Genomic DNA, 21,983 nt, shown 5'->3' on the forward strand with positions numbered 1-21,983 from the left:
AGCCCAGGGCCGCACTGCGTTGTGTTGTGGGTTCCACAAGGTTGTAACAAAGAAACATCTCAGCTCCTCGGCACCCCGAGCAGATCAGACACCTCAGCAGGGCACAGCACACCTCCTCACAGCCCGAGGGGTGCTGAGCCTCAGCTGATGGGCTCCGGCCGCCCTGCTCAGCCAGGAGAAAACGACTTGCCCTAGACAGAAGGTCAGTTTGCTGAAAAGTCTGAATTAATTGCTAAAGCACTGATTTTATTGCTGGGTATCAAACCCAGCAGTCCCCACACAGCCCAGCCCGGCCCACCTGCCTCTTTCCTCGTGCTCCAGCAGCGGGCAGCAGCCAGCCCACACCGCGCAGCCACCGATCGCTCCGAGCAAAGCCCACAGCACGAAGACATCAGGACGAGGACCAGGGCCTGGCACAGCCCCAGACCAGGCACTGCACGGCACCGCATCTCATCCCGTCGGACCGCGGCGGCCCTTCGCACCTCCCCACCAGAGCTGCTCTGAGCGCATGCGCACAACCTCTCGAGTCTGGCGCCACGGCGCTGCGCGAGCGCACTCACGGCGAAGGGGGCGATAAGCCCCTCCCACGCACGTGCTTGTCTCCCTATCACACGCCCAGCACTGCGCATACGCTCGAGCAGAACGTTTCTGTCTCAGCCCGCCCGCGGCTCTTCGCGCATGCGTACCGCGCGGCGGCGGGGCGGCGTGCCGCCAGGAGTGAGGCGGTGTGCCGGCGCAGGCGCAAAAGCGCGTGGGGTGGTCGCGCGGGAACCGCTGGGGGGGGGCGCTGTGAGGGATGGGGCGGTACTTCCGGCCCCTCACTTCCGGCCCTAGCGCTGCGGCGATCGGTGTGGCAGCGCCGTTCGGGCCCGTTCCGCACCGCGCCCGCCCCTCCGCCCGCATGCAGCGCCGCGACGACCCCTCCGCCCGCATGGGCCGGGGGCCGGGGGGCCCCGGAGGCGCCCGCCAAGGGGGTCCCAATCAGCGGCGGTCGCCCCGAGGCGGGGGGGGCCGTGGGGCCGGGGCCCAGCAGCCGCAGCCCCTGCTGACCGGCGGAGCGGCCGCCGGCTCCTCGGGCGCGCAGGGCCCCGCCGCCGCCTCACCCGCCCCGCTGCTGCCCGGGGGTGCCGGCAAGATGGAGCCCGAGAACAAATACCTGCCCGAGCTGATGGCCGAGAAGGACAGCCTGGACCCGTCCTTCACGCACGCCATGCAGCTCCTCAGCGCAGGTACCGCGCGGGGCTCGGCGGGGCGGGGCGGCCCGGCCCCGTTGCGGGGTGCCGAGGGCTGGGGGTGGCAGTTTGTCGAGCGGTGGGCTCCTGCTCGATGTGAGGCATGGGGCGGGCGAAGCCCGGAGCCGAGGGTTCGTTTTAAAGCGGGACGTGGTGAGCTTGGCCGCTGTCAGCCCCGGGGATGCGGGGGTCCGCAGGGGGGGCGGTCCGAGCTGAGATTTCCGTCAGCGGCCGCTCGAGGTGCGTGCGTCGGGACTGCGAGCTCTGATTTTCCACTCGGGTAATCCGTAGAGAGCTCGTTTGGTGCTGTTGCTGAACATCAATAGGGAATGGAAATGGCAGTCTTTGTTCTGTGCCCGGAGCAGCCTTCTCCTTCCCCATCGCCGCTGTCCAATCGCCTGCCGCCTCTCATTTCTCCCCATCTCCCCGTGCAGCTGCTGCTCCGTGCCGTGCAGGGTGGGCTCAGCTGCCTCCGATACCTGGCAATAAAATCAGAGCCTTCAGCATTTAATTCAGATTCTTCAGCAACCTGACCTTCTGTCTCGGGAAGGTTGTTTTTCCCAGATAAGCGGGACAGCTGGAGCCTAAAAGCAGAGTCCCAACATTCCACGAGCTGTGGGGAGGTACCCTGCTGGGGTGGAGAGTACGGGCACCATGACAGGTTGAAGTACTAATTGGGAATGTAGTCAACAGCCATGTTTTTTGTAAAAAAAATAAAAATAAAAAATAAGAAAATAAAAAATGTCTTAACAGAATATGGGACCTGGCCTTTGTCGCACCCAACCTCTTGCCTGGATGGCATCTGCCAGTAGAAGCCCACAGCCCCCACAGACCCCTTTTCAAGAATGCCACATTAACACAGCACATGCTTAACGTTAGGTTAATTCTAGGAGTGGTGGTCATGTTGTGGTTATGTATCAATCTTTACATGCCTAAAATATGTGAGATCTGTGTGCTTTAGCTGCTGGATGTGCATGCCCAGAGGTGCCATCCTCCCTGCACCCAGCGCTGCAGTACAGCGATGTCGGCTTGCTGACCTGCCGTGGGGTTGGCAACTTTCATTCCTGGATTTCAGTGACACCTGCAGACCCCAGAGTCAGCTTAAAGAGGGAACAGCTTAAAATATTGGCTGCCACTTTGAGCTTAGTACGCGTGCAGTGCTGAGCAGGTGGTGCCAGCACAGGGATACGGCAGACTGAACCAGCACAGTGCTCCATGCTCTGCCGTTTGTCATTCTGCTTAGAAATGATTGTTTAAGGTCTTTATACTGCTGAATATTGCTGTAGTTGTCGCAGCACTCGGGGCTTTTTTCATTCCTCCTTTAATGTGGGAAATAATTCTTAAGAATTGCTGTCTCCTGTTATGCAGATAGCTGAGGTACATCGTCATGGGTAACTTGGCATCACTTGTGGACATCTCGATCTAAATAAATCAGTTTTATAATCCGATTTGCCATCAATTTAATGTTTTTCATTAATAAAAGCATTTAGCCAGCTGATGCTCACAGCTCTGTGGTAATGCTTTCCAGCTCCACGAAACCCAAGGATTGAGGAGCGTGCTAATTCCCAAAGAAAGAGCAGCATTCTCAGCCCACTTCGCACAGCTTTGCAGAGCAGCACAACAAGGATTTATGAGTTTTTCTACTAATTTAAAATTTGCTGTTGGTAAACTGCAGCTTTGTGAGATGTCAGATTGGAAGAATGCCAGCTGCTTCCTGCTTGCTTTGGGTATTTTGAAAATTGGGGTTCTGGGGGAGAGTATTCACCAGCAGACCAAATTCAAGCAGAGCAAGAAGCTGATGAAAGAGTACCTGAAATAAAGGGCCTCAAAGCACAGCTTTGCACAGATGGCTGACTGCTCCCCAACTCATCTGGAGTGCTCCGAATGTCTCCATTGCCATAGCAGCCCCTGGGGATGTCACGTTGCTGTAGAGCTTGCTTGGGAACTTGGGTCTGGGCCAAGGAGTAGTGCCTCCATGCAGCACACCTGAAGCACAGTGATTTTCAGATTTAAAAAAAGAGTGATTATTGAATGTCAGCCCTACTCCTCTTCCTTTTTTCAGGAGTGCAAGTTGCTTGTCCTGCCTCTTTCTGGAGGAAACCACAGGGAGGTTTTTTGCATTGTAGCTGAGACTTCTTGTTTAAAATAGTGTCTAAAAGTAGCCTTAAAGTACCTTTGTAATTCTGGAGCTGTTTAGTGTTTCTGAAGAACTAAGCATTGTTTGGGATTGAGATGAAAGGCCGCGCAGTGACGTAACGCTGATTCTGAAACAATGTACTGTGTGATAAAAAAGCACTGAAGTGGGTAGACTGTGGGATTCTGTGACACAGCACCCTGAACAGACCTTGCAAACTGGAATTTTTGCACCTTGGAATATGAGGTTCCTCACTCCCATGACTCAGGGTCTGCATGAGCTTCCTTTTCCATAGGAAGAAGGAAACCCCTTTTCTTGCTTCAGTTTATGCTCTGCCTGCTGTAGGTGCAGGGCTGGAGTGCTGCCGTTCTGTGAGGCGCAGTCCTGCTTCCATGCACTGGGAAGTTAGGAGGCATGCCGTGCCGTGTCAGTGGGGTGGAGGTGTTTTCCAAGTTCTTGCATTAACCTGAGCTACTTTCATTTCATGGAGAACCTCTCCTCGGGCAGAGCTGGCCTTTAATCTCTGAGCTTCCTGTGCTACACAAGCGAGCCGCCTCTCCGCTCCGTTTGCACCTTAACCTGTAGCATCTCGAAGGTGCTTCATCTTCCCAGAAGTGTGGGATGGTGAGGAGGGCAGAGCACAGATGTTCAGCGTGGTTTTGCCAGGGAGAGCTTGGGCTGAGATCAGGAGCGGCACTGTGGCTGCTGAGCCTCCTTCGTGCAACGCAGCAGCATCGCCAACCCCCCTTTACCTGCCCTGTCGGATTTCTTCTGCCCCACGTGAAGTCCGGGAAGCCACTGCCATGCATGCCACCAGCCTGCTGACATTCCTCACGGCAAGAAGGTTACCTTCTGCTGCACCTCTGACACGGCCTTAAGAAATGAGGTGTGCTTAATCCCTCGGGGCGTGCGTACGCTTCTCCTGCATGTCAGCAAGTGGTCCAACAAACTGCTGCCGCTCGTCGGCTCGGTCGGTGCTGCGTTCAGTTCGTAGCTCGTGGGGCAGGAGGGGCAGTGGGACACATCTCAGGTAATGCGGGGCTGCTCCTTCCTCGCGCCTGTGTGAGGCTTGGGTTCCTTCTGTGCTGTGCAGGAGACTGAGGCCACCTGCACTGACCCGAAAGAGCTTTGCGGGTTGCTTTTTGGGTCAGGGCTTTTTCTTCTCTCTGGTTTTGGGTTTCATTTGCAGAATTAGTGATGCTGAGAAAAGCCTCAGCAAAGCTTTAACCGTTTGTTGCTCCCCCAGCCTCATTCCCAGGCGTTGCTGCTGTTGCATCAGGCAGAGGAGGTTTTGCTGTCTGTTCAGGAGCGCCGCTCTCTGCTTTTCAGAGGCTTATGTCTGATCACGTTGCTCTGGCAAGACAGCCTAGGGGTGCTTTTATTCCTGTGTGTGTTAAAGTCCTTTCTGTTAATATGCAGAATACTCTTACAAATATTCTTACTGGTTTTGGAGAACCGAAGTGTTGGAGAGAGAATCCAACTGTACTGTAGGATTTAAAGCTGTGCTTGACCAACACTGAGCCCGCCAGCAGCTCCTTGCGTTCCACCTCCCGATTCTCTGATGTGTTCTTATAGCTAAAATTAAAAGGCTGTGCGTAAAGCTGACCCAGGCGTCTCCTTGGTCTGTTTTATAGATTTGACAGAGCTCCAACTGCATTTGCATACTGTCCTCAGGAGATCAGTTCTTTGCAAAGCGAAAATCGGCTCATCTTCCTCAAAGCCAATTGTATCCCATCTTTGTTTTTTTTAACTGAGGAGTCATGGTAACACTCTTGTAAGCGATCCAAAGAGCTGTTCCAAGTGAAAATTTGAAAAATTGGGCTTTTTTCATAATTATGCAATGTAATAGCCAAGTTATATGGTTAGATCTCTGAACTAAACATATATATATGTGTATGTATAGCCCCCATCCTTGGGGCTGCTGGAAGGTGCCAGGTGCCTCCATGCAGGCTGCATGGCTTTGGAGTCTGACGTGTTACTGGGTGGACAGCGTGCCAAGCATCTGATGGAAGCCAGTCTTCGTAAACATGAGCATTTAATGCAAGGCATAGAGATGATGGCAGGGACAGAAACTGCAGGAAACGTGAGACAGCGCGGCTGCCTCTGCAAAGCCCGGGAGCTGAGCAGGCTGTCCTGCAGCTCTAATCCAGTTATGTGTGATCTTGTGAAACGTCTCTCTGCCCCCCTGAGATGTGAGAAGTTGTATCTGCAGCGCTTTGCACTCAGAAGAGATATTTATAGCTCCTGGGTTTGCTGGTGAAATGGCGTGCTTCAGCCCTAAGGAAGGGTCCTCGCTCGGCACCCACAAGTAATAAGGGGGGCAGGGCTGCACCAAGGGGTGCCGCGGTCCGTCAGTCTTGGGGTTAATATTGATGCACCGACTGTAGATCTGGGGCACTTGAGGTCTTCTTGTTGGCCATTAAATAAAACTCGGGCGTGACCAGAGAGCTCGGAGGAGAAAAAGCTCCGCTGTAGCCTTGGCAGAGCACTGAGGGTTTGCCTCCCCCGAGGCCAGGTGTGTTGCAGCAGGGATGGCTGTGCGAGCGCTGAGGGTGGCTCTTGGTCTCCTGTGGTCTCCCCTCCTGCTGTCTCGTTGCGAGTTTATTTTCCAGCAGGTCAGAGGAGGTGTTGCTGCCTCCTAATTGATCTCCCTTAATGACCTGCTTCCAGGAGGTGATGAGGCCTTTCCTCGGACCCCCCAGGCTGCACTGTGCCTCCACATCACTCAGCCCAGCCCCAGCTTTTCTTTTTCCAGGCCCCCACAACTCCTAGCATTCAATTAAAACTCAGAATCTTGCTTTGGCAGTCAGCATTTGTGGTTACGTCGGCTGAGTCAGGTTGGGGCATCTCTAGGGCTCGTGTGCCTGGGGCTCACAGCTTGAAGCCCTGAACTGTCGGTGATAAAGGTGCGTTCCTGGAAGGAGAACTGTCAGATCCAGAAACCAGTCCGACTCCGGGCTGTTTCTGACTGAGACTTCTGGTTATTAAGAATGTTGTCAGCATAACTGGGATTCACAGTGCGGGTACGTGCTGATGCCACTACGTAAGTGACAGACTCAGAATAGCGCATCAGCTTTAAAAATCTGGCAAAGATTTGCCTGCTTTGCTGGTCTCTGTGCTCTGAAGTGGAGGGATGCAGTCCGTGTGGCTGGGCTGGGTGCTGCGGGTCAGGGCTCTGCCGTGGGAACCGCGCTCACATGGAGGCACGAGCCTGGGGACGGGCAGCAGGAGGCACAGCACAAGTGATGCACAGAGCTGCTTCAGTTTCCTCCCCTGAGTGATGAGGTTATTGTAGGGCGTTCCCTGCTGCTCTCGTGTCCCCTTCATTGTCCTGGATTTGGCCTTCTGGAATCCTTAGGTGTGAAGGGAAGGAGAGGAGCTGGGCTGGCATCGAGGCTGTCCTGTCTATCCAGACCCCATTTGTACAAATTCATCTGATCGATGTTCATGTGCTGACAGAAATGAGGGTGGTACGTCCTGGTACGATTCCAACGCTAAAATGATGCTTGTTTGAGGAATATAAGCAGCCCTATTTTTATCTTGTTTAGAAATTGAAAAAATTCAGAAGGGTGAAACAACAAAGAAGGATGAGGAAGAGAACTACCTGGATTTATTTTCTCACAAGAATATGAAACTGAAAGAACGAGTTCTGATACCTGTCAAACAGTACCCCAAGGTGAGGGCCAGAAAATAGCTTACTGAATCTCTGTGATTTGCTTGTTTTCTATGGATTTTATGGCTGAATGTTAGAGATAGTGGCTGTCAGTGTGTCAGCAGGAGTTATGCCAGTGTGCCGCTATCGCTGTGGAATTCTTCCTGTGCAAGCTTGCAGGATCTTATTTCTAATATATTACATGTATTACATTTCTAGAATGTCTAGGGATAAAGCTAAATGGTGATGCGTAGCTGTGATGTTTCTTTACAAGAATAGACTCATATGCTGAGCTCTGTGTTTTACAGTTAAGACCACATTTAACTCTTAAGACTGCCTGTAAATCTGCTACAGAGTAGTAGTTAGAATTCAGCTCGTTTTCCGTGAGTTAATTTAGCTTGATTTTCTGGTGGAGCATTTTAATTTGGAATTTAATTTTTCCTGTGTGTCTTTGGTCTAATTACTTTTGGTGTGACTAAATTTGTAATCCAGGCTAACATTAAGAGAAGCTTTCGTTAAGGTTACTGAGTTGGGGGCTAAATGTTTCTTTTCTTTTTCAGTTCAACTTTGTTGGAAAGATTTTGGGACCTCAAGGTAACACCATCAAGAGGCTTCAGGAAGAAACTGGTGCTAAGATCTCTGTGCTTGGGAAGGGTTCAATGCGAGATAAGGCAAAGGTAACGTCCCCCCCTTGAAACCATGCATACGTTAACGCCTTTCAGTCTGATGTGAAAAGCAGATGTTCCCAAAGCATTTTATAAATCAGAATTGAAAAGCGAAGGCAGTAGGAAGTCACCTTTCTGAAATTGTTCTGTGCTTGCTGGGAGCATTCTCAATTGAGAGAGCAGTGTGATGGATGTTTTCTCCAGAAGTATACTTGCAGAAACCCGTCATCTTTTGATGTACTGTACCTCAGGAGTACAGATAGCTTGTATGGAAGGTGATATACAAGGTCTTTAAAGTAAGAACCAATTCTACCTACTCGTTGAGAAGTCATTTGCTGAAGTAATACGTTTCCCCTTCAGAAAAACCCCAACGTTTCCCATTTCCAGCAGTCCCCTCTGAGGTCTGTAAATTCTCATGGTTTACGGAACACTTTGGAGCAGTGTGTTGCTGGTGATCTTTAGTGAATCACAAAGAGCCAGAAGGCTTTCTGGGCAGAAAAAAATGGATTTTTTTTTTTATTTGCTTGCTCCTAAAATTGAGCTAACAGTCAATCAGTGGGGCTGTAACTTCATTCCTCCTTTACTTCAGCAGCCTGAGAAGTTTTTACACTCCAGTTTATTTATAGCTTCTTAACGCCAGCTGAATAATGCAGGTATCCAAGAGCAGAATTAGAGCATGAGTGTTTGAGATATTAGACTTCACTTCCACTGTGAAGAACACCTCAGGCAGTAGGGGGTGTAGAACAGGAGAACATCGCTTCCGTGTGCTTAGTGGAAAAAGTTTCTGGCATCATTGCATTTACACTGATACCACAGTCAGCTGGGAAGGTGGCTGTGAAAAGCTGGAGGGTATAGGCTGCAGGTTGTGCTTGGGGCTTCTTGTAACACTGTATTCTCATGTGCATAGGATGTCAACGTGATCGATATAATCAGACACAGCTAAAATGCTTTTTAAGCCCACTAAGGCTCAGGATATAGAAAAAGAAAAGCAGTTTTGCTGCATTTTGTTCAGTTTTAGGACTCTCTGATACACTTTTTTTCAGGAGGAAGAGCTGCGTAAAGGGGGGGATCCTAAATATGCTCATCTAAATATGGATTTGCACGTCTTCATTGAAGTGTTTGGACCCCCTTGTGAAGCATATGCTCTGATGGCTCATGCCATGGAAGAGGTCAAGAAGTTCCTTGTCCCAGTATGTATACTGATGCTCTTTCCTTATTTAAGGAGATAGATGTGCAGTATTAATCTCAAAGTGGTACACTGCTAGGGCAGTAGCACAACAAACTTGGAATAGGTATTTCTTTCCAGTATTAGCGATGGACACAGGGGGTGGAGAGCTTGTCCAGCTCCATATGTCAGTGTTAGCAGGTGAATAATTGTCTGTCTGGCACGGAAGAGATTTCCATAGCATTGGTCAGGTCAGAAGCTCTGTGCACAGAAGTGTTTGCTGTGACATGAGGGTGAGGAGGGTGGCTGCCCAGGAGCTTGGCAGCAGTGTACCTAATGTTGTAGGTAGTTTTTGAGACACAGCTGTTACATCAATATTTCTGTGACTTTAAATTGGTGAGGTGTGAAGGGACCTGTTTTTGCTGCTGGGGCATTTATATAACTGACATTTCTTGTCCTTTTGGAGATTTCTTCTAGTGGTGAAGTTTCTGAGACCCTCATGTTCAACTTGATGTTAGCCTTACGTTATGTAGCGTAACCAAGCTAGAGTATCGCCCCCAGGAATTGCAGAACCTGGAGGAGTCTCACATGCATTATTGAAATACTGAGGTATTGCTCACCAAATTGGGAAGAAAACAAAATGGGGGTGAAGCACGCAGTGCTCCCAGCTTCTGGCTAGCCCAGCCTGTGATTCAGAGCCCTAGCAGGCAGAGAGCTGAGTGCAGCACCGTGCTGCGTTGAGCTCGGCTGAGATGGGAGAGCTCAGATGTTCTGTCTGAAACAAAAAGGGCGGGTGGAATCCAAGAGCTGTAGGTAGTGGGGAAGTGTGGCAGAGCTTACGGTGGCTGGGTGGTTTCCGTGAGTCTGACACAGAGAGATGACTGTGTGAAGAGCCTTTGAAGGAAAGAGGTCATCTTCAAGGAGACCCTTGGATGTACAGAACTGTGCCTCGCTAAGGCAAGCGTGCAGCCTTGCTATTTAAAGTGTCTTATCTATCGGTGCCTTCAAACAATGTGTTAAACTTGTGAAAACTGACAGAGCAGTCACTATGGAAGCCAGCAGTGCTGTGAAGACGCAGCTGGTAGGAGACTCCTTGCTTTGTGGAGTTGCCATGGCAGCATAAAGATCCCCTCTGTGTGCTCAGGGAGGGGTGGGCTGCAAGGACCTCTGATGGCTCACCAGGGACTCGGCTAATTCCTGAAGCTGGATCCCCTGGGGCGATAAAAACGCACAAAGCAGAAGCGTACTGTGTTTGTGAGACTGCGAGAAGACAGCCTGCATTTGCACATTGCTATTTACTCTTCGTCAGGCTGCATCCTCTCCTGTGCTGTCAGCGTGTCAGGAGCACAGCAGTATGCTGTTGCATTATGTGGGCTCACTGCCACCTGCCTGCCTTTAAATAGGGGTGTAAGGTGCTTGAGGGGAGATACATCTTACCTGACTTAACCTCTGAACTCTCCAACATTTGCAAATAAAACTTGCCAGTGTCCCTAGGGTGCTGAGTATCGGATGCCTCCAGAGCTCCCGCAAGCAGGTCCTCTTCCCAGGGACCATCTGCAGCACACACACAAAGTACTGTGCTCTTCTCAGCTGCTTTGGAGTAAGCTGGCATTTGTGTGCTGCTGTCTGCTGAGAAGATCCCAGGAAAACCAACCAGCAGGCTTTCATTTAGGACTGCTAGGTCATTTTTATTCTAGCACGGTGGCTTATGGTACCCTGGAGCAGAGACTCTAGTTAGCTGCTCTTTGGAGCTGACTCTCTCCCCTCTTTAGGATATGATGGATGATATCTGTCAGGAGCAATTCTTGGAGCTCTCCTATCTGAACGGTGTACCAGAGCCAACTCGTGGCCGAGGAGGCCCTGTGCGGGGAAGGGGAGCAGCTCCACCACCGCCTCCACCTGTTCCAAGGTACCTTTCCCAAAAGCATGGACCTGGAAATGCTGCATCTTGCTCAGAGTGGTGCTGCGAGATCAGGTTAAGCTGCTTATTCTTGTACATCAGCTGTTGACTTTGACCTTGGCTTTTGGCCAAAGCTTTCTAGCCTTGTTTTGCAGGCTTGCTTTAGCAAGCTGACATCAAATATTCTGTATGTTTTGAGTTACAGTAGTTGTGGTCTAGCTCAATGGATGGTTTCTTTATTATTTTTGCTGTCTGAAATCATTAGCATCATAAAATAGCCATTAAAAAATTGAAAGAATAGCTAGAAAATTGTTTTTTAAAAAGAAAATCAGCCTGCAAAATCATGCGCAGATGTTTTGTGTTTGCTTCTACAACCTCCAGCAGAATACATATTTTCAGTTTAAACTGACCTTCCTTTGAAAGTCACAGGGCAGTGTTATTCTGTCGCTGCTGTCAAGGCGTTGAGATAAATTGGTGTAACACTGTTGCTGTAGTTGCTTCAGTACATATCTCACAGGGCAGTCTTTACTTCTGTCTGACTGTTCATCCCAGAAATGTCCCCGCTCCCCTCAGCATGGTTCCACAGCTGGAGGAGTGGCAGTCATTGCTGGTCAGTGACAGAGGGCAGCTGGGAAGGAGCTCTGAGAGACGCCTCGGCTGACGTTCTGTACTGGATTTGTTCCTGCACAGCATGTAATGCACGAGTGTTCCCATCCCAGAAGAGTTGTTTTTTTTAAGCGATGCAATACAATATTAACAATTCACTCTTGACAAATAATCCATAGCTTAACGAATGGTAACCGAATTTATTTGCCAAGCGATTGCGTTTTAAGGTTGCAGAAAGCAGCTGTCCAGCAACGGCAGCTCACAGCCGTTCTCCTCTCCTTGCAGGGGGCGCGGTGTTGGGCCTCCCCCTCCGCCGCCTCCTCCCCGGGGGGCCCTGGTGCGAGGAGCCCCGGTGCGGGGTGCCATTGCCAGGGGAGCAGCTGTAGCCCGTGGAGTGCCTCCCCCCCCGGCAGTCCGGGGTGCTCCTGCACCCAGAGCTCGTGCGGCCGGCATCCAGCGGATACCGCTTCCTCCTCCTCCCGCGCCAGAAACCTACGAGGAATACGTAAGGAGCTGTCTACCATTGGGTGTCATTCCACCTAGCTGGGCGCGTGTTAGTTATTGGACATCTGGGCATAAAGGCTACAGCCACGAGTACTGCCCCAAAGCAGTGAGCAGTAGTGCAAACACTGGTACGGTGCTGGGCGACCTGCTCTGCCTGCTTCCAGTGGAGCTGCTGGTGCCATGAATAGCATAAAACTGAAATGTGTGCCCAGCAGCATTTTGGGGAACCACCACAAGTAAGGCAGCTTTACAAATCCTGCTCTTCATCCCAGTAAAACTTCTGATGCCAGCACTGTTTTTTGGTCTATCTGTAAATCTGTGTATTGGATAACACAGTTACAGACTTCCCAATGCATGGATTTGTTCTGTAGACAAGCTGTAGCCTTGGACGTGTAAGTCACTTCTTAATCCATTCATTGCAAAGATCAGTGTGGTTCATTCCTTGCACACAAGCAGGTTTTAGCTGCCCACTCATGTTTTCTGCTCAATCCGTTCCCTGTGGCGGGCGGGGACTCTTGAGCTGCTCCAAAAAATCCTGTAACCTGAATTCACTTCTGCTGCTACCTTTGGTCAGTCATTAACCTTCCATCTTTCCGTTAATGCCGTTTGTGTCGTCCATTTCAGGGTTATGATGATGCATATGCAGACCAGAACTATGAGGGCTATGAAGGCTACTACAGCCAGGGCCAAGGGTAAGTCTCCCACCTGTTACTGGGAAAATTATGCATGATCTTTTTTTTTTTGTTTTTTTAAGAGAACAGAAACACTTATTTCTGCGTGTGAGCTGTAGGGAAAGTGCCCTCTTCTGCTATAACCCTGGAGTCCTGGGAAATAACCTTTGGGAGTGTCCCAGTGTTGTTGGCAGATCTATCGAAGCAACGAACGCCCACCACAGCCACGAAGAGCAGAGATGCCCCATATTGCTCAGGTGTTCAGGAATACCATTTCTGCACTGTGTGTAACCAGCATAATTACTCTTCCAGGGACACAGAATACTATGATTATGGACACGGGGAGGCACAGGAAACCTATGAAGCTTATGGTATGTCTGGGAATCCTGTTTTTTTGTAGGGAAGGGGCTGCACGTAGCTGGGAGTTGCCTGCACATAGCAGCTGTATGTGGTTGGGAATTGCTTGTAGTCGGTCAGCTGTTCTCCAGTGCTGCTCCACACTCTGAGCAGAAACTTCTGACACTGAAGAGGACCTCAGATAGTTTTCATGGTGGAACTTTTTTACTCTACACATTACCCAGATCAGAGCAACTGAAGGCATTATGTGGGTTTTTAGATTCTTATGTAGTTCAGTTGTGTCAGAGGTGATGAAGAATTCCATTTTTAACTGTGGAAATATCTTTCCATTTCCTGGTAGCTTTAGAGTATTTTAAGAGCTATGGATTTCCACCCACAGCACTACTTTTGCTGCAGTCTGGTTTCATGAATTATATTTTGTTGAGCTGCGTGAATGCATGGCTCCATCTGCTTCCTTATCCTCCAAACCCTTCCAGCTGACAGTGACTGCAGTGACACGTTGGCTTTAAAAGTGGTTTTAAATGTCATATTAAGGCCTGTTCCTTGACTAGCTGGAAAAATGTTGTTCGATATGACTTGCAGGTAGTGTATGAAGTTTGGCTAATGTGCATTACCTGAGGCCATCAACTGAGGAGTGTGGGAGGCCAATTTAAGCACAGCTATGTAAATCACAGACTGTTGAAAGCCATAGGCCTTCTATCTGAGGTGCTGGCAATACAGCATTAGGTGACTGCGTTGTTTTTTAAGCTAGTTCAGATATCTGAGCTTATGAGTGGCATCTGCATATGGCAATAAGAAGGACTCGTTTTCCTTTCTCTATAAGCAGCAAAAGGCTCACAGTGAGCTGCTCAGTGGTGTGGAAATACGCTGGATTGAAGGCAGTGCCTGCAGCAAAGCATCCATCGGTCGCCTGAGGGTGTGAGCAAACTGAGCTGGCGATGGTAATGACCAGCACAGAGAGGCTGCTGGTGTTCTCAGAAACAGGGAATCCCTCCGCCCTGCTGCTGCTGGGAGCTGTGAGCAAAGCCAGACCTGCCTCTGGGTGTGCCCTGGGCGTGAGCTGTGAGAAGGGCAAATTCAGGTGCTTATCAGGGCTGCTTTTCCAGTCTGAGGTGGGTGTGAATAGACAGCTGCTGTCAGCAGTGCTGGGTATCTCCGTGCCTCTGTGCAGAATGGCTCTGGGAAGGCTTGGGTTGCTGCCTGTGTCAGTCATGCAGCACAAAGAGGCTTTTGTGCCTCCTGCTTGGTAGGAGAGCGGTGTTGTCTAGGGTATGAAGGCCAAAACGCTCGTTGTACACTTGGCACGAAGTTGCCACAGTTAATCTGTTTATCCACAGTAATTTCCTTTGGTCTCTGCTTTCATGAAAACAAAATCAGAAGAATAAATTGTCAAGCCAGGCTGGAGACTTGTGAAAATCCGAACATGTTCCACGGCAGCAGGAATAGCGGCCGGCTGGCCTCGGGTTCAGGAGGTTGCTTTGGTGAAGTGGGGACTGCAGAGAGCAGCAGGCACACCAGTACGGGTACTGCAGGCACAGAACTGAAAGCTGAGCTTCGTTGTTTGGGGCTTCAGGCAGCTCAAGAACAGTGGGGTGCAAACTCTGCTTCAGTGGCAGTTGTGCATGGCAGGAGTTGGTGGCCGCCCTGCCCGGTGCGTTGTCCCTGCAGTGCTGGCGCAGTGCTGGCACGGGAATGCAGATCTGCAGCCAAGCAGATGCTGCACTCCCCGTGGCTGCAAATGGCCCCTGGTGCGGATGTGTTTTGGCACAGGAGCGGCCCGGCCCGGTGCTCCAGGAGGAGGAGCGCGACCTGCAGCCACGTCGGGCCCGGAGGTCGGTGCCGATGGCTGAGAGGATGCGACTGCCGGGCCCGCGTGGGGCTGGCTGCCAAGGCCGCCTTGAGAGCTGGCTGCAGCTCTGCTGAAATTAATTACTCATAAAAGGCACCGGATTTGCCCAAGCCTAGGCTGAGTGGGGAATCCTGGCCCAGCAGCTTTTCCCAAGCGATGTTCTGCGAGAGAATTTTGTAGAACTGGGGCCGAGGGCTACGCCACACCAGCCCCACGCAGGTCCCTGTGGGGATCGGCCACGCTGGGCCCTGAGCTCGCTGCCAGCGTTGATCTGTCGCTCTCTTTTCCGCAGGCCAAGATGACTGGAACGGCACCAGGCCCTCCCTGAAGGCCCCGCCAGCCCGGCCGGTGAAGGGCGCCTACAGAGAGCACCCATACGGACGTTACTAAAAACAAAATGAGGGAAAAATAGCAGTTATGAGCAAACAGTTGTTACTGATTCTTGTATCTCCCAGGATTCCTGTTGCTTTGCCCACACCAGACAAGTAATTGTCTAACTGTTTTTCTTCGTGGCCCTTTCTCTCCCACTCCATCCTCACCCTGCATTCTGGCTTCTGTACGTAGTATTTTAAAATGAGTTAAATAGACGTAGAGCACCAATTTTAATTTTTTTTTTTTTTTTTGAGTGTGTAGATTGCTTTTCTTTCTTTGTTGTTTAGATAAATAAAACTGTACCTTTTTCATAAAAGAAAAAAAAGTTTAAAATGTTAGTTTCAAAAGTGACATGCTTGCTTAGCAGATATGAAACGAAGGTTCTGTTAACCTTTAAGTTCGGTTTTAAGAAACCCATAAAAGTTGTAGTTGCAGAATCCCAAAGTAGGCTACATTTCAAAATTCAGGGCTGTTTTTAAGAATTAAAATCATAATGTAACGGTAGTGGTTGCCACCGTTTAGAAGTAACCTCAGACGTCAAACTTTCCTTAAAAGCAGATTGCTGGTGAATCGTAAGTTTAAAATTTAATATGAAGGATCCTCAAGCAAATTAAATAGCATTTTTTTAAAAGGTAATTGATCTAAAAAAAAAAAAAAATTAGGTTTGTAAAATTGACTTTCACGATGTGGGTTTTGAAATCTAGCCCCAAACATGCGGTGTTGAGAGATGCTTGGGAAGTGGATGTCCCACTGTGAGGGGTTCGTAGTTCGGTCCTGGACGGAGAACTTACGAGAGGGAAGCAAATTAAAGCGTGGCTCTAATTGCCCAGTGTTTGATATTAGAAAACAGAGCATTAAGTGAATAGGTCTGAATTCTATAAAATTACAGTCTTCTCATTTTTCTAGCATTGGTGGCATAAAATACAGTGCGAGCTTAAAACTGACAAAATGATCAGTATTAGCAATCCCACTGACTTGTTCAAGTGCATCTCAACACTAGCTCTGCATAAAAAGGGACGCTGCAGCTGAAAAAATGAGGAAAATTTTCACTTTGTACATAGGTTAAAGTCCTAATGGGATTTGTACATGGTCCTCCCACTTTGTTCTCGAAGATTAAATGCTACATGTGTAAGTCTGCCTAAATAGGTAGCTAAAACTTGTCAACATGTCTGCCGCAGTTTGTCAATAAAGTTTAGTCCTTTTTTAATCAAAGTAAATGTGATGAATTGTCATTTTTTTGTTGAGCAGTAAAATAGCTGTTCTTTTTTTTTTCAAATAATTTTAAATTAATGCTAAAGCTAATTGTCTTTTTAAAATATGGAGACATTCTAAAAGTGGTGGTTTTTTTGCAATTCTGACCAAAAGTTTATCAAGTTCATTGAACAAGCTTAATTTAAAGGGGAAAAAAAAAAAAGGGAAAATCTTGTTTTTCACCCCCTGGAAGTTCTTTGAAAGCATTTGATCCTGGACTGTGGCAGCAAGCTGACTTCTGTCTGCTGAAAAGTGGTTATGGTGCTCTGCTGAATTACTGATTCAGATTGCAGGCGGCCTCAGAGTGAGGCAGGCTGCAGACTCCAGGCTGAGTCTGAAATGGCTGCTTTAAAAGTAACGTGACAGAGCGAATGCTGAGAAATCCGAGGAGGAGGGAGCTTGCTTTCTGTGCATGTAAACTCCCCTGACCCACTTGGCTGGGATGATGCCCTTCCTACTCGAAGGCAGCCTTTACTGGGAAAGCCACTTTCAAACATATCCCTGTTTGAGAAGGGTGCTGCAGTTGCTCCTTGTATCCATCCCAACGGTCTGTGTGTATTTCTGTGTATATTCCTTAAACATTTAAACCTTCTCAGAGAGACGTGACAAACTGTTTGTGTTTCCCAATGCAAAGTGATCTGGCATCGTAGGGGGAGAGAATAAAACTGCTCGGGGGTGAAAAATAGAGCATCAGGAAGCAAACTGCTCGTAGCAGTGCATGACTGAGGGGAGTACTTTAAAACAAACAGTTGTATTTGTAGATTGTTATTAAAGTGTAAATAACTGAATTTTCAACAATGGTTTGGAGTCAGCTTTCAGGGCATAATGTCTTGCTTGATGAAAAGATCACCCTATGCCCCCCTTTTAAAGGAAAATTATCGCAGGAGAATCAGGATGTGTAAAGCTAACATGCATCGCAAAACCCAAAAGGTAACCTAAATGTCTGATTTTAATAGCACATTTCTCTTTTACATAAACTGTGACGGCAACTTGCATAAACTTTATTGAGACAATTCTTCAAGTGTTAATTTTAATGTAAAAAATTTGCACACAAAAAAAAAAAAATGTTTAAAATAAACATTAAAAAAAAACAACAACCGACCAACCACACGGTAATGCATAATTAGCAATAACTTTAATACTGTGCCCTTGGAAAATGCACTGTAATGGAATGTGGGCAAAAAGGAATCGGCAAGCTTAAGCATCAAAAGATGTAAAATGACAACGAATGTAGATAGTGCTGCTACTGCCAAAACATTCTGCTCAGTGATTTCAAAACGTAAAGTGATGGCCCTTTGTAGACCCCACTATTGATACCGGCTGTGAAATGTTCCAAGCTCAGCTTAAGTTGCATGTTTTCCTTCCTGTGTAATTGCATGCAGGACTCTGTTCTGTTGGGTTGTGCTCACGTTGAGGAGACTGACGGGTGCCTTCAATTTGCAGGAGCGCAGAGCGGCTCGCGGCGGACGAGGGGTGAAGGCGAGGAGGGGCAGCGCTCAGTGGGTGAGTCTGTCTGCTTATTTCTGCAACTTACGGCAAGCTGTGAACACGTTCTGTGTGGGCAGAGAGGGTGGCACCATCTGAGCTGTTAAATTGGAGCCGTTTTACATACCCACAAATAAATCAGGGTGCCGAAGGCCAGCTCCACCAGCGCCGCTCCTGCAGAGGTCGTGGTGTGGAGGAGGCTTTGCTGGGTGCATGCTAACAGCTCTCCCAGCCGGATCCCGTGGAGGAGGAGGCTTAGTGGGTTTGAGGAAAGGGGATCGGGATAAGATCTGTTTCCTGGGGCGGGTTCCTGGCTGAGATGCTGGCTTTCATGTGAGCGCCCGCAGGTGCAAGGTAGCACTGGAGTTGTTGTGACCCCGTGCTCTGGGATCAGAGCAGTCCAAGCAGGAATCTGTAGAAATGCAGTGGTATCACAGGATCATGGAATGGTTGGGTTGGAAGGGACCTTACAGCCCACGCAGTCCAACCCCTGCTGTGGACTGGCTGCCCTCAGCTCAGGCTGCTCAGGGCCCCTCCATGGCCTCGAGCATCGCCAGGGATGGGGCTCCCACGGCTCTGGGCAGCACCACTGGGGTCTCACTGCCCTCCGGGGAGAGAATTCCATCCTCACATCTCACCCCTCCTTAAAGCCTTTCCCTCTTGTCCTATTGTCAGACCATACAACAAGTCACTCTCCCAGTTTATAAGCTGCCCCGGGTGCCGTGCGCTGTCACTCTGCTCAGCGGCGTCCCTGGGTTGGGACAAGCGCAGCTCGGAGCTCTGGGATCGAGGCACCCCTGGGTCACCTTTGGGTGCTGGTGCTGCTCAGCAGCGGCGGTGATGGGGCTCCCTCTGGTGGCTGCCGTGGCCGCAGTGAAACATTTGTCCTGCAAACGCCTTCCCAAACGCAGCACGTCCTGCAGAGCTGCCGGGCTGTGCCTGGGGATGCTGAGCTCCGGCATCACGCGGCACTGACCTGTGCGCGCAGCAAGGACGCGTCTCCCCTGCGGCCCCAAAGCAGAGCCCCGAGCGCGTCCTCTGGGGGCAGCTAATTGGCTTCTCTCATATCTTGAGATCACTGGAAGCCTGAGCTCCAGAAATCGGAGAACAAAGAAATAAACCTTTGTGCTGCTGGAGGAGTATAACGGCTTCAAAAGACTGCTGTGCAAAGCCCGGGGAGCAGGACGTGGAAGGACATAAGACTTATTTTATATGGAAATGCAGAGCTACCCAACGAGCTTCTCTTAAGAGCATTAGGAACAAGAAAATGGTTATATGTGGAAATGGTGCAGCAGAATGAGATTACCCTCAATTCTTTGCCTTTAACTTGAAAATTGGAGCCGTAATTCTGTTAGGGAAAGGCATCGCATCTGGAATTCGGGGGGCTGTTTGTGTAATGCATCTCCATTACAACGTGACTGAAACATCAGTTTATGTGGTGGTGTTCCAATCTTTGCCATTTCTTTCTTAATAGGCACAACTTTTATATCAAGTGGAAAAGATTTGATAGAGATCATCTATTATGATGCAGTTTTTTACCAGTAGGAGTGGATCTTGTGGCACTGCCTTTGGAGTTGTACAGCTTGCTTGTGCATCACATTTATTGCATGTTTATGTGAAAATGTTGAATGTTATGGGGGAATGTAAATCGTAATATATTGAAAATAACTGCATATGCTAAAAATATTTCAAAAACACGTTCTGCATCAGATAGCTTCCTCCCTCTCAAAGCATCACTCCATGCAGATTGTAGCCTTGAGTCTGCAGAAGCTAATTGGAGATCCCAAAATAGCCATCAGTGTCGGATGTGTCTCTGAGATGCTGTAATGAGCCAAGCTCCGGGGTGATGCAGGGCTCACAGAAATGTGTGAGGGTGGAGATTCCTTGGAATGCTGAAGGCTGAGTCACCCAATAACCTTCCCTTTTGTGCTGGCAGCCACTGGAGATGGCACTTATTCTGCTGGCTGTTAGCAAACAAGTGCAGGTGGCATTTCACCTCTGGACTTGCCCACAGAACCAATCCACATGTCATTGTTTGTGGGATGGTGGTAAAGACCATACACAAGATAAAAGCCCCCGCCTACATGGCTCTGCACAACATGGTATACAGCAGCAGTCACATCTCCCCTGTGGAAGTGTTTCCAGCAGCGCTGTTCTCAGGCTTGGCTTTAGGAACACTCTGCTCCAGAGCCCTCCCTGCTCAGCAGTCCATCTTCTCTGGCTCCTGCTCTGGGGGGCAGCTGCTGCTGCTTCAGCCTCTGGTCCAGCATTGGGTACCAGCACTCAGGCTGCCTTGCTTGGAGCCGGTACACAGCTGGACTCTGTCCTCCTTCGGTGGGATGTCACCACGTGCAGCGATGTCACCACGTGCAGTGATGTCACCACGTGTAGTGATGTCACCACGTGCAGCGATGTCACCACGTGCAGTGATGTCACCACATGTAGTGATGTCACCACGTGCTGTGATGTCACCACGTGTAGCGATGTCACCTCGTGCAGTGATGTCACCACGTGCAGTGATGTCACCTCGTGCAGCGATGTCACCACGTGCAGTGATGTCACCACATGTAGTGATGTCACCACGTGCAGCGATGTCACCACGTGTAGCGATGTCACCACGTGCAGTGATGTCACCACGTGCAGTGATGTCACCACGTGTAGTGATGTCACCACGTGCAGTGATGTCACCACATGTAGTGGTTCCCAGCATCGAGCAGCAGCTGAGCTCCAGCTGGGATTGCAGAGATGTCCGAGCAGTTCTTCCTGGAAGGAGACTGTTGTGCTGTGTGTATTCCTTACCCCTGGTTTCAAGTTGCTGTTTAGATTATTAGATAAAGCAAATGACTGCGAGCTTTATTTCATAATTTATTGTTGGTAATTTTTACTTAGCATGGCCCTCTATAAAACTCCATCTTTGGCAAGTTGGGTCCAGCTGAGGTTTAGGAGCACAGCTGCATTCCTTGCTTGGCTCTTAGAGCGGATGATTCTTCCTGTAAAGAAGGAGTTTTCAAATTTGTATGAGAGCATCTGTCATGGGCAGAGCCAAGAAAAGCAATTGAGATGTGCACCTCTTCCTTCCTGCCCCACACCGCTGCTCCTGAGGGGCCCACGTGGGCAGGGGGCAGCTGGCACAGACCCCAGGGGGAGGGCAGCAGCTGTGCCTGTCTGCTGGGAGCTGAGCAGAGCAGGAGGTGCCGTTAGCACGGCCCTTCCGTGAGGGCTGTGAGTGCAGATGGTGCTTTTGGGGAGCGTGGCACAGCTTAGGGAAATCCTGCCTTAACTGAGAAACCTGCAGCATCTCGGGTGAGATGTTGGACACAAGCCCTGTTGGTGAGCTTTGAGGGGGAGGAATTTCTGCAGCCAGTCAGGGCCTGTGGGGAACTGCCGTCTCCAACGCAGATATTATTCCTCTTCTCAGGAAGCTCAGATCCCGAGAGCACAGAGCAGAACCCTTGCTGTCATTGCTCAGCTGAGCCATATGTTCCAATAGAAATGTTTGTTTCCATGCTCACTTTGCTCCTTTTGAGACGCGGGACGGAGATGGGATGCGTTGCTTTCAGATGCCGAAGGAATGCAGTCCAGGAGCCCTTTGCTTTACTGCAAGGTGGAAGCAGCCAGCTCTGCTGAACGCCGGAGCTCCTTCAGCTGCCTCCAAAGCTGGAGAGAGGCAGCATCGAAGCACAGCCTTCCCCTGGAGCTGTGACTGCTGGCTCTGGAACCGAGCACGAGCGAAGGCGTGCAGCGTTCCGCCCTGACCTGTAGAGCACCGGTGCTGCTGGGCTGGAGGACGTGGTTCTGCTGCGGGTGCCGGGATGCTGCTGAGCGTCGGTGGCTGCACAGGTTCCAAAACCAATAAGGAACAGAAGATTGCTCCGTGAAAGGCCGTTAATTTTAGAAGTGGCTTTGCCTGCGGCCTGGGCAGGGGTAGCAGGAGGGTCGTGTACTGCTCCATCTGAGCCACGGCCCCGAGTTGGGGGGTTCAGTGCAAAGCGCTGCAGTGGCCGCTGATGGAGGCGAACGTTGGCCGAGGCGAATCGTGGCACTAAGCTGACTTGTACAGGAAATGGCACGATGTGACACAGCTGGAGCTCAGCTGATGTTGGAAATGATTTGTCATTCCTAATAAAGATTGAACACGGA

At 49.9% G+C, this 21,983-nt stretch overlaps 1 protein-coding gene across 7 annotated transcripts; it reads left to right on the forward strand.

Moving 5' to 3' along the window:
• Positions 1–677: 677 nt before the first annotated feature.
• KHDRBS1 (KH RNA binding domain containing, signal transduction associated 1) lies at positions 678–21,983 on the forward strand. 7 transcript variants are annotated; one of them, XR_014879620.1, is made up of 11 exons: positions 678–1,229; positions 6,915–7,042; positions 7,579–7,695; positions 8,727–8,873; positions 10,621–10,823; positions 11,640–11,859; positions 12,483–12,550; positions 12,842–12,900; positions 15,028–15,220; positions 17,802–17,861; positions 18,519–21,983. XR_014879620.1 is itself a non-coding variant. In XM_085208760.1 (9 exons), exons 1-9 carry the CDS (start codon positions 797–799, stop codon positions 15,123–15,125), a joined length of 1,473 nt encoding a protein of 490 aa, XP_085064886.1. In that variant the 5' UTR covers positions 678–796; the 3' UTR covers positions 15,126–16,324. The 7 variants fall into 7 exon arrangements, 2 of the variants coding, with proteins under 2 accessions (XP_085064886.1, XP_085064887.1); XR_014879621.1 differs by having other exon boundaries at positions 19,318–21,983; XR_014879622.1 differs by having other exon boundaries at positions 21,262–21,983.

This window comes from Meleagris gallopavo, chromosome 25 (genome assembly GCF_905368555.1).
Source record: "Meleagris gallopavo chromosome 25, MGAL_WU_HG_1.1, whole genome shotgun sequence".
Taxonomy (NCBI): domain Eukaryota; kingdom Metazoa; phylum Chordata; class Aves; order Galliformes; family Phasianidae; genus Meleagris; species Meleagris gallopavo.